Source organism: Balaenoptera acutorostrata, chromosome 16 (genome assembly GCF_949987535.1).
Source record: "Balaenoptera acutorostrata chromosome 16, mBalAcu1.1, whole genome shotgun sequence".
Classification (NCBI taxonomy): Eukaryota; Metazoa; Chordata; class Mammalia; order Artiodactyla; family Balaenopteridae; genus Balaenoptera; species Balaenoptera acutorostrata.
The window spans coordinates 2,877,501-2,890,000 of record NC_080079.1 but is presented as its reverse complement, the minus strand read 5'-3'; the positions used below and the strand labels follow the sequence as shown (position 1 = coordinate 2,890,000).

The following is a 12,500-nucleotide window of genomic DNA, read 5'->3' as shown; positions in this document are numbered from 1 at the left end:
CGGGGGCTCGGCCCCCGGCGACAGGGACCCCCGAGACACGCTCCCCAGGGAGGCCGGGGAGGGGCGCCGGCCACCCTGCAACCCTCACCTCCCCCACCCCGGCTGTTCCGGCAAAGGTAGCCCCTTCCCTCCACGTGTAAAAGAGTCTGAACAAAAGGGAGGGAGAAGGTGGCCAATAAAAATCCTCCTCAACAGAACAAAGAGCACAAACCACCCAGATGTCACCCTTCCTTTAAGAAAGAGAAGTCAAGCGTGCCTGTGCTGTCGACCCTCTCAGAGATTGTGAGCGGGGAGGGGTAAAACCCAAGTGGGCAACAAAGCGCTCTGTGGAGAACCATCCGGGCAATGGATCGGCACACTTGAAACCCGCGTAAAATCTCCGTACAGAGATAAGCTAAGAAAGGCGCTCTGGAAGTTCACCCCCTCCCAAGGCTGGAGATGGCCCTGCTCTGGGAAGACCCCTCCCTCCCGTGTGCCCGAGGCAACCAGCGCCCGAGGCAACCAGCCCCCGGGGCATATGTCCCAGGCCATCCGATCACATGCTCCTCCTGGAAGGTGCGGCCGTCACCCTGTGTCACAGCGCCTGCCCTGCTCAGCGCAGGGTGCACAGTAGGTGCTCCATAGTAACGAGTAAGGACCACAGGGACCCACAGGGCTTCTGGAAAATACCAGGCCAGTGGAGAAGGTATACTTCACTTTTGACTTGGAGAAGCCACAGTGAGCGTGACGTTTCCCGTATGTCCACCCAAGAACTTGTTCACGAATGTTTCACAGCAGCACCACTTGTCTTCCAGTCGGCCCTCTGCACCCGCCAGTTCCACATCCTCAGATTCAACCAACCACAGCCCTGACCTCGGATACGAAGGACCACGCTGCAAGGGACTTGAGCAGCCACAGATTTGGTCCCGGAACCGATCCCCGCGGATCCTGAGAAGCGACCGTACCAAGCCTCCCCCAACAGATGAACGGATAAAACGTGGTCTCTGTGCACAAGGGAAGACCCTTCAGGCACACAGAGGAAGGAAGCGCTGATCACACCTCCACCCGGGGGGAACGTGAGTGGACGAGGCTGGTCACAAAGGACCCCCATACTGTATGATTCCATGCACGTGCAATGTCCAGCAGGGCAAATGCATAGATACAGGAAGTAGATTTGTAGTTGCCTGGCGGGGGGCGGGGGGACTGCTGACGGATGCAGGGTTCCTTTTCGTGTAATGAACTGTTCTTGACTTAGGTTAGTGGTTGCACAGCTTTGTGACTGTACTAAAAACCCCTTAATTGTATACTTTGGGTGATTCTTAGGCTGTGTGAATTATATCTGAATAAAGAACAAAATTTTTTAAGTGAAAGTAACACCTCTAACCTTAGATTAGAATGCATGTGCCAGCCGTGCCTATACCGAGGGAAAGGCCTCTCACGGCCTGAACACTGTCTGCGGTGCGTCTGGCATCTGCGTAAAAGAAGGGAGGCCGGAACTGGGGTGAGCAGGCCCCCAGCTGTGAGGGTGGAGCGCGGGGCCGAGGGAGAGAGCCCCAGTCCAGGGGATAAGCTGGCCCTCCTCAAGCCCCACGGAGGCATTTGTAACCCCTGGTTCTTCAAGGTGAACAAAGAGGAAAAGCAACGTTCTAAGGCAGAGCCTTTAAAGACATCGCCAAGATTAATGTAAACATTGAAATCACAAAACAGAGTCCTTGAACACAGGATCCTGGATTACGTCTCTCAAGTAAAACAGTCCCGCCTGATGCGCTCCGTCTCCTCCACCCGTGGCGCAGGCTCTGCCCTCTGCCTGCGGACCCCCGACCCCGCTGCCGACGTGCAGGGGCGCTCCGCCGGCCCCGTCCCCGTCTCTGCAGGGGCGCTCCGCCCACAGACCCCACAGGGCCACGGCTGCCCCTCTCCTCGGAGACCCGAACAGCCCTCAGGACTGTTTCATTAAGGTCTCTTCTCTTTTTCGTTCCCATCAGGCTCTGAGTCACCTGGATCGGGCGCCGTACGTCGGTCGAGGGCAGCCCAGAGCCAGGCACGGGGCTGCCAGGGTGAAGCCAGCCTGGGGCCCCGCGAGGAACCCACCGCGAGCGCACCTCCGAGACGCAGGTGTTTTCCCGCCTTCTCTGCATCACCTGCAGAGTACCAGGCCCAGGCGGGCCTCGGGGAGACACTGAACGCCGGACACCACGAGTAAATTCCAAGTCACGTCGACACGAAGCCTCAGCATCCCACCCTGGACGCTGTGCTCGCCTTAAAGGTCGTTACCGTCGGCGGGTATTCTCTGAGTGCAGAGGAGAGAAGGCACCAGATGGGCATGGCGTCAGGGGTGGCGAAGAAGAGGCAGGTGGCTGGCAGGTGGGCACCCTGCTGCCATGACAGAGCGCACGCGGCCTGGGCCGGTCGCCAGGGTGTGAGGAGGGGCCGTTGGCAGGTGGCTCGCGGGCAGGGCACGTGAGGCTGCGGCCCCCGCACCTCGCACCCGTGTAGCTCACTTCCGTGGTGTTAAAACGGGTCAACTTTGGAAACGACCTCCATTGTAACCGACAACAAGCACACAGGCAAACTGAGCGTCTTCAGCTTGGGGTGCACAGCGGCCGGACGCCTTGAGGGTCACGGAGGTCCTGCCGTAAAAGTACCCGAGGAACAGCAGCGCCTGGGCGGGCTTGGCGCTTGTTCATCCCAAAGGGCACTGGGGACGTGTTCGCAAGGAACGGCGCCGAGCTGGTCTCCCAAGGCGGGGTGGAAGTGATTATGGGGGCTAAAGCATCTATCTGGCTGATCACAGCGCCAGGCACACGGATCCTGAGAATGGGAAGGAGTGCCACATCGCCGGCCCCCAGCCCCTCCCATCCCCAGGGCTGAGGCCTGAAGGGTCTAGGGGAGTCCCCGGAAAGGGCCTTCTCCTGGGAGGATCAAAAGGAGTGAAAAGATGGGGAAGAAATCTGGCAGAATCCCCTCTACACCCAGCCGCCCAGATGCCCTGACTCTGGTCCTCAGATGCTCCGGGTGGGAGAGGGTCAGGCCGGTAGAAGGCTGGGCCGACCCTGCAGAGCTCACCTTGTCGGGCAGTAGGATTCCCATGCGTGGAGGGCGTAAGGAAGGGCTGTCACGAGGGCAGGAAGGGTGGCGTCTGGAAGGCGGATGATGGACCCACTGCCAGGCTGCACCTTTGAGAAACTTCCCCCAAAAATGATTTACACCGACAGGAACAGAGACCTGCAGTGGCCTACTGTCTCGATGGGAGGTTCTGTATTTAAAACTTAACACGCTCTGCAACGCACCTTCTGGAGCACGGGTGCCAGCCACAGGCACCCAGGTCCCTCGTGGAACCAAGTTACTCCACGTGCTCGTTAAGAGCATTTGAAAACTTCTATGTATTTATTTTGGGGGGTGTAGCAAACAGTTCACATCACCGACGAAGAGGCTCCCATCTTTCGTTGTTTTATTGAAAAACCATTCTAAGAAAGTTCGAATGACTCAAGTTTGCATTTTCTGTAATGAATAAAAAAGGCCCAACTGATTCAAATGATAGTTTTTTAAAAGGACTTTTTCTCGGGTTGAGCCTTTGGGATCCAAGCCTCAGCCGAGAGCCTAAAGACCTTCCCAAACAAAGGTTTCTAATGAAAACACGAGCAGCCCCTGGACCCCAGGGGCGTCCCTGTCCCGGCTCGCACAGCCCCCGAGAGCAAAACCCACTCACCCCGTCCGCCTCCCGCCTGGGCCATGGCCTTGTGCACGGCCAAAGGGACGTGGTGGACGAGGCCTGTGGCTTCCGAGACTGCGGGGAGCCAGGATGAAAACGAGACATTTCGCTCCTGTTTCTACTCTTCCAGGGCCCCGGGGGGGCCTATTTCTTCTTCTCTTCGGCAACAGAAGGCTCACACGCTTCCTCGGTGGGTTCTCCGCTGAAACGGTGGTTCTGATGCTTCCCCTGGTCTTCCTCCTTGAAGCTACGGGAGTTTTTCCTGCCAGGGTGACTCGTGGGGTTCTGTTTTTACCCCGTTATCGCTGCCTTATTCTGCACTTCCGTCGATGCTGTTCACTCTTGTGCTTTTAAAGGGTCCCTCCTCCATCTCCCTGCCACCCCACATCCTGGACCCCTCGCCTGCTGTCCCAGAAGCAGGGCAGGCACCCTGACCGGCCAGAGACGCCAAAGAAAACCCCGGACGTGGCCCAGTCCCATCCCGCGACTCGTGCCCGCGGCCTCCCGGGTGGGGTGAGGTCAGCGGGCCGGCGTCCCCGCACCCACCGAGGGAAACCCGTGACCCTTTTGTCCTTTGGGGAAGACGAATGGTTGTCTCCTCTCTGCTGCGTTCTGTCAGGTTCGGTGCCGAGAGTCAATACCTTCACCTTGATGTGGAAACTTGGTGATTTATCAGCCGGTTCTCCTCCCGGTGAGCACAGCCATCGGGCCGCGGGAAGAGCGGCCTGTGGTCACAGCACTTGGAAAGCAACCACAGCCCCTCCGATGACAGACAAATGTGTCTTGTTAGCAACTGCCCAAAAGCGCTTGACTTGTACTAATAACGAAAAGGCCGTGCTGGTCACCGTGGGTCCAAAGACGAAGCACCCTGTCACCAGCCCGGTTGGGAAATTAGCAAATAATGTTCTTTTCCTTGATAAATGGGTGACAGCTCCCTCTCACCAATCATTTCTAACATTTTGATGCATGCCTATGATCCCACTGGAGGAGCAGAAAAGTTTACTGGCCCTCAATTTTCAGATGATGAATGGAACTCCTCTAAATGTGCGATTTCTGTATGAGGTATAGTTCATTTTAAGCAATTCTAGTAAATGGGTGTCACTGATTAGGACAAATAGTCTACTTGTGCAATAGCACAAACGGTGTGTCTCATTCTCCCGGCCTCCTTCGAGACAGGAGAGGAAGGAAACAGCAGGGACCCCGGGAGCCCTCACCACCCCACTCTTTAGAGGGACTCGGGACTGGATCTGTGCCCCCAGAGCCCACTCAGCAAGCTGGCAGATTCACTGATCGTCATTTGGTCTAATGCTGGGACAGCACCATGCAGAGGACATTGGTGGGGTGGGGGGCATGCCCTCCCTTCCTCTGTGGCCCTAAGGAGCCCTGCCAGTGACCCCCAAGATGACCAGCTGGTCTCCATGCCCAGGTCTGCACACCATCCCAGCCAGTGGGGAGAAATTCGCCGTCTGCCCCCAACACGTAACCAAGGACGAGCCAACGTGGGTGGGGCGGAAGGAGAAACTACGTTGGAGTCATGCGTTATCTGAGTCGCTATCCCAGCTCCCCGATTCCGGACGGGCCCAGAGGTGGCCTGAGCTCAGCATGTTCTTCCACATAACTAACCTCACATGAAAGCGAGGCTGTCTATCCTCCAGGGGGCCGCGGATTTCCACTGACACCATCCAACTGGCGAGCTGGGACCAGTGGAAGCCCTGTGTCTGCGGGGCGCCCGCGGCAGCCGGGAATGCACGCGGCAGCCGGGAACACACAGGTAGCAGCCGGAGCCGCCGGGCCTCACTGGCCGGGACGGGGAGCCCAGGAGTCACAGACTACTGAACCCCAAACTCTGAACTCGGAATGAAAGTATCTCCCCCGTATCCACCTCCGTGGTTAAGAACTTATAATCGAAATAATCAGTTGGTTTACATTGAAGGGGAAGGCATTAGCATTTAGTTTAGCGAAGTAGAAACAGTATGATTTGTGGAAGGCAATTAGGAATCATTTGCTCCATGGATACAAGTAATTTGTTTGAAGAGCGCTGGCCTGGGAGAGAGCTAGCTGGATCCGGCTGTGGTCGAGGGCGCCATTGACTCTACCGTGTGTCACCGTGCTGTTGACAGAATCACATCTGAACACTCACAAAAGAGCTTTAAAACACTTCAGGAACGCCAGCGCCCTTCAAGGGGTGAGGTGAAGTGTGGGTTAGGTGGCAGAATGCTGCGAGAGGATACGGTGGCCCCGGGCGAGCCAACAGACACACACACCACCCACCCACCCCCGCCCCGTGCCAGGACAGCTCCCGAGGACAGGGCGGTCACCTCCTTGACATGTCGCCAGTTTTAAGGCACAACGGAATTTTTAAAAAACAACAACAACAAACAAACAAACCATAAACACTGTATCGGGAAGAACACAAACTGTTAGCAGCTACTGGTTGAGTAATGATTTCATGACTGAAATTGAATGCACGTCTTTGTGCAGAAAATGACCATTTTTATGTCCCCATGTAGTCAATGCTTTGCAGACCTAAGACCGGCCCAAGCTCTGTCCGAGCCGCTCTGGCCCTGGGCACCGTCGCATCGCTGCCAGCATCCTGTTTAGTAACTGGGTTGGCTGGGCCTGTGGCAGACAGCATGTTGACTCCTGGTAATTGGTGATAATTCCTTTAATTGAGCAAAAGAAATCTCTAAACTGAGGGCGGGTCAACCACACGTTTGGGTGCAAGAGGTCAACAGGAAGAGCCCCGTGGCTGCGTCCTGGTGTCCCGCAGAGCCACGCTGGGACTCAGGCCACCACCAAGCAGCTCCAGCTTTTGTGTGTAATAGGAAAACCCTTCTGCCGAACGGACGTGTTAGGAAGTCAGGGGCACTCGCATCTGTGCACAAACACTTAGAATGTGTCTGTAAAAGCAGTTTTCGCTCAAACATAATTTCAATTAGAAGCATACAGATTCCAATTTGTCTTAATCAAGTAACACCGCAATGCTTACATTCTAATTAAAAAATAATTTCTTTTATTGCTCTTAACAATTTGATGTCTTTCTACTGGTGAAATTACGAATGTGAAACTGTTCAATCTGCCCATACCACTGAGTTCCTCAGGTAGGATATTCCGGGACTATTTTAATTATTATTAAACAAGCAAATGATACACTATTAGACAAATATTAAAACAAGCATTACACTCAGTTATTAATTTGCACTGTTCACTTTTAAATGCAGCAAATATCTCATTAATTTAATTTTAGGTGCCCACCCGTTTATATTGCATTTTACAGTCTAGAAGGCAATTTACTATTAACTGGCAATTACATACAGAGTGATTGTTAATTCTGCTCCTAAGTGCTAGCCGCTTGAAAATTGTTCTCTCTCTCTAATTTTTGACCTTCTTACAACAGGGGTGAGGCACGCTGGGAATACAAAGGGCTAGTACGGAAGAGCTGGACATGTCATTGTGACTCATTCTTTTAATTCACCGTGCTAATCAACTGCACTGCCACTGCTTCCTAAGGTAATTGTGTCTTTATAGTAGTTGAAAGCAGCAGGCAAAGGGGCCTGGATGGATGGGCTTGGCCTGTCCCCCCACCCCCGCCTACGCCCACTCTGGGTTGACTAATCGGGTCTGGTTCTGAAGAACCTGGTGCTTCTCAGATCGCTGTAAACAGATCACTTAGGCCTTTGCCTTGGCTGGGGGTGGGGGGAGGGGGCCCTCCTCCGCGCTCTGGTTCCTCATCCCCACGCCTGGCGGCCTCACCCCGAGGGTTCAGTGTGACGGTGTCCGCACAGCCGCCAGGCCCGGGGATGCTGATGGGAGCCAGATGCCCAGGGGACGGGGCCCTCCCCGCAGGGGCTGCGCCCGTGTCCTGCCTCCAGAAGGGCTGGCTCAGCTTTCAGAGGGAGAGCAATTCCCAATGATTGCTTCTCTGTCCCATCAATTTCAGGGCAATGCAAATCAGACAGAAGCTTCCAGGTCAGACAGGTTATGACCCCACCTTTCCTCTGCTCCCTGGGAGTGTAGGCCCCCGTATCCCTTACGTGCGTTTGAAATGTATATTCCCGTTAATGATGGGGGTGTGGGGGAAGGCTGTAAATTAGCCCCCGCGGAGAGGCCAAGCTCACTGAATGGCTTCATTGAAAGGCCCGTTCGTGGGAGAACTCCTGATGGAGGAAACCCCATAGCCTTGGGCAGCCGGGACCCTGAACTTGGGGTCCGAGAAGCCCCATCAGCAGGGAGGGGTCACGGCGTCAGCTGCAGAAATGGAAGATGGGCGTCGGGACGCGGGTGTCACTGGAACAGACGCGGGGACGCCCGCTGCCCTGCGGGCACGAGGCTTCCGGCCAAGGAAAGCGTCCTGCCCGGCCGAGGGCAGCGGGCTACAGAGAGCGCTGCCCCACCACGGCCCCAGAGAGGCAGGTCCTCGGCCACGGGACACCCGCTGGCGGTGACGGGCGGCCCCCTGCCCTCGCGCCGTCCCCTCCAGCCGCACCCGCGTCCGCCGCGATGCTCAGCATGGGGCCCTTTCCTGCCACGCGGGCCACCATCCTCGGCCAACGGCGGGGTGAAGGACCAAACCTTCCTGCTACTGTGTCTCCTCTCAAAAAGAGTCGCTGCTCCTGACGACAGCCCGGCGACCTCAGCACCAAAAGCCCGCGGGTCAAGAACCCAATGTCGCGAGTAGGGCCGGAGGCACCCGCGCGGGAGTGGCCAGGAGACCAGAGAGGCTGACAGGGAGAGCCGACTCCCCGCCCGTCTGGGGCGGAGCCATCGGTCCCACCACGTACTGACGCGCTCACCGGGTGCCTGACCCAACCCGGCGCCCACGGGGCACGTGGCAGCACGAAGCCCACACGTGGCCTGGCTCCCAGCCGCCCAAGCTCATAAACGTCCCCTCCTCCAAGGAACCCAGACCCGACGGGAGCCCGGGTCACACACGGCACCGAGGAGAAAGAGGGACTCGGGGGTCCCCCCAGGCGGAGCTAAGCAGGGTGCCCAGGACCCCACGGCCTGAGTTCACGGCGAGAGCCGGACGGGCACCCACAGGCTGGCAGGGGCCCTGCAGAGACGGCCCGGCGCTGCGGGACGCCTGGCCCCCACCTCCCGGGACCTAGCGGCCACGGCGGCCGCGGGTACGAACGCTCACAGCACCCCGACTTCATAACCCACTTCTGCACAGCTCTATTTAACACGTGGAGGCCTCACCAGCTGGGGGCACTGCCCTCCCTCCATCTCGCCTCCCAGGCTCACCAGGAGGCCCGGAGCACCTGCCCGGGAGCGGGCCGGGACGTGCACCCATCGCGTCTGCTCCGCCCTCGTCCGCTTGGCTCTCAGGCAGCTCTGGGTTCCGCGGAGCACGAGCTGGTCCCACGGGAGGAAACAGCCCCTAGCATGGGGCAGGGAACCCCTCTCCCCTCCTGACCACATGAGGGCCGCCGGGGGCTGGAGAGGAGGCGGCCTCCCCCCATCAAGGACCCCGGTGTCACTGGCAGCCCTGGCTGCTGAGGGTGTGGGTGCCTCTGGGGACAGCAGCCCTGGCTCTCTGCAAGGACCCAAGCCAGGCACGGCCCGGGAGTGACACGGAGCCTGTTGGAAAGTGGTCAATGGAAGAATTTACATTTTGCATTTCACGCTTCCTGAAGGGGGGTGAGTGAGTTACTCCTATTCCCTCTCCCAACCCAAGTGGAAGGGACCTCGTCTCCACCTTGTCACCCACCCCCTGGACAGAGGAGAAGCCTACATCCCAGGGGGAGGCCAGACCTGCCCCGGGCATCCTGCAGCAGGTGACAGCACGTGGACAGAGCCCCCGGCTCCCAGCCAGGCTCCCGCATGGACCTCCCCTGCCGCCCTGACCACGTGAACACGTGGAGGCCACGCTGTCCAAGAACAAGCCCTCGTCCCCTCCGCCCTCGTGGGGCTCAGCAGGTGCCGGCCACCCCCAGAAACACGTCTCAGAGGTTACAGCTTCTGCAGGTGGCAGGACTAGAGGTGCCAATGCGCACAAGCCGTATGGTTATTTATGGCCTTTCTCAGTAGCAACCTCAGACGCATGGTGTTCTCCAAGCAGCCTGTGGGCAAAGCACTGCAGCAGACGACTTTCAGATAACAAACGTGGGACCTCAGAGGTGACCCTTTCTGGTGACGTCAGTGTGTCCGAGACCCTCCCAGAATACGGACCCCCTTGAAGCAGCAGTGCGGTGTGGGGTGTGAGGCCCCAGGCCCGGGGCAGAGACCTGCTCCCGTTTACAGGGTGCGTGTGACCTCGGGTACGCAGCCTAACCTCTGGGACCTCGCGGGGCGGCCACCCGATGGAAGCAGGGGCACTGTGGTTACTGACAGCTCCCGCCACCTTGCTTTGCAGGCAAGAAGGGAAGCTCCACGGAAGGGGGGAGGGGCCCAGGTCACCCGGCCCGAGGGGGCTGCACCTGTCCATAGCGTCACACCACGTGGAAGAGGATGTAGAAACTGCCCCCGACTACACCAACCGGTGGGCCCCAGGGGCTCGCCCGTCCTCACTGCAGAACCCATGCACGGGGCCCCCAGGGGCCGAGAGGGCCTCCTTGGGAGGAAGCATCTACCGATTCACCATGAAAATTGGAAATGTGAACTCACCAGTGTAGACAAACCGCCCAGGAGCACCTTTACAGAACTGCTTGGATTTGTAGGACAGGGTGACTTCGACGACTCCAGGAATGTGCCTCGGTGGGGTCTGGACTCGGATGGCGTGGGGAGTGATCAGCTATAAAAACCACACAGGGAAGAGGCTTTCAGCGGCGCTGGGTGTAAGAGGCGGACACTTGCCAGTTGGATATAATTACCAAAATGAACAAAAATTGGACCATCGTCTTGGAATGTTCCCTCCTAGCTGTCACCCAGAGACTCAGGACCTACAGTTGTGCTTTCAGAAAAATATCTGCAAATGATCCCGGTTTCAGTTTGCAGGAAAGGCCACAGGGCATCATTCATATGAAAATCACCACCATATGTCTCCTTAAACCTGCTTCTAGTAATTCTAGCACTAATTGTTCCAGGGCACTCGGGGACCTCCGACGCCAGGCTTGAAACCCCAGGGCTGGGGGGCAGCGGTCTGCACCCGCCCACCGGAGAAGCCCCTGCCACGGGCGGACCGTCGGTTTCAAGGGATCTGGCGACAGGATGCACCGTCGACAGCAGGTCCAATGGTCCACGGACAAAGCCACGGCCGGACGCGCACCGATCTCGCGGGCTTACCTCACTCCATACCAACATGGTCCCGAACACAACTTGGAGCCCATCAAAGAAGTTGTCTCCGATGATGATCACGGTCGCTCCGCCCGTGGTCCAGCCTTCACTGGGACTGATGGCCTTGATGCACGGAGTGGCTGCCCGCACAAGACAGAGAACGCAGACCTTAGAGCCCGCCACGCTGCCGCCACGTTGCCCACCTCCAGCCACGCTGGGCGGGGCTGGAGAGAGGCGGCCGCTCCTCCCGGCGGCGCGCAAAGGGCAATCGTAGATCAGCGCGTTGATGTGTTTAAAGCAAACTCTTAAATGTTTTATAAAGCAAAGGCCAAGCCACGGAATACCAGTGAGTGAGGGAAAAAAATGGCTTGATGTAGCAAATTATGTGTCAGGGCAAATATGACTATTACAAATGATTAAGCATCGCGTGCACGTGGCACGTTGATTTATCTACTTTGCGGTCCAGATCTGAGCAGAGTCAATCAAAGGCTGATGAGGGAGATGGAAGAGCAAATGCCTTGCATTTCGATTCCTCATAAGCAGCTAATTGGGTTGGGTTTTTTCATCCGCGAACTTTGCCTTTTGGTTCAAAACTTCATTTTCCTCTGTCACTTCACAATTACTACTTTTCATTTTTCATCAGGAAAAAAAAAAATCAGAAGCACGATATTAATACTTTTGTCAAAGGTACACATTTTACACCTCATATTGTTTGTCGACAGGAATCCCCAGCCGCTGGCCTGACCTCCCTTTGTCTGGGAGCGCTCACATTTGCATGAGTTATTACAATGCTGCTGCGGCCTGGCCCTGCTGGGGGAGGGGAGACAGACAGCGAGGGCGGGCACAGGGGAGCGGGACCGGGAGGCCCAGTACGGTGCTCCCAGCAGCCCTGCGAGCAGCCAGCGGGCGGAGGCCTGGGCTGAAGGCTGCAGCCTCGTGGAGGCCGGCTTTGTTCTGGCCTTTGATCAGCTCTTCTTCCACGTGATGTTGGGGGACCTTCTCTAGCGCCTTTGATGGCCTGTCACGGGCAGAGGTCCCACATGGGAGGAGCTGCCCGTTACTGGGGAAGGGCTCCGGGTGCTGCCCTCTGGCCTGCAGGGCCTCCTCTGCCTGGCTGGGCGCCGTGCTCAGGGCCCTGGGCCTCTCTGTATTGTTACCTTTGGTGCAAAATAGAAGGCTGTGCAGGCCGGTGTGCTGGGTGGCGACGCGACCCCAAAGGTCCACCAGGTCTCCTGGCTAATGCCGTCTGGACACAATTACAACCCAGACGGGAGGAGGCCCAGGCCTCAATCCTCCATCGAGAGAGAGAGAGGAGGGCCCCCCCCAAGCCCTGGGGCCCCCAGTGTCGCCCTTCGTCCTGCCGGCTTCACGGCGGAGTGGGTGAAGGAACTCGACCCCCGGCCCGAGGGGGCCCCTCTCCATTTGGTGATCTTCCATCGCTCACAACAACCTCTGTGGATCCTTGTCCAGAAAGTAGTAACTAAGCCTAGTAAACAAGCAGTGGCTTTAACCACGCGGCCCCCGGCCCCCTCCCGGCACGTGTGCGTACGAGCCTCCAAAGGACTTCTCGGGGCCTTATTCGGCTGTTCATCTT

General features: G+C 57.6%; 1 protein-coding gene across 11 annotated transcripts in view; it reads right to left on the bottom strand.

The window, feature by feature from the left end:
• The window catches only part of EBF3 (EBF transcription factor 3), a 117,461-nt gene that overhangs the window by 19,796 nt on the left and 85,165 nt on the right, over positions 1-12,500 (bottom strand). For all 11 annotated transcript variants that reach the window (XM_057530578.1, XM_057530581.1, XM_057530579.1 and 8 more), the window contains exons 9-10: positions 10,916-11,046; positions 10,298-10,424 (exon numbers count right to left, since the gene is read on the bottom strand). In XM_057530578.1, the coding sequence (XP_057386561.1) occupies positions 10,298-10,424; positions 10,916-11,046 (258 nt within the window). The remainder of the gene's footprint in view (positions 1-10,297; positions 10,425-10,915; positions 11,047-12,500) is intronic.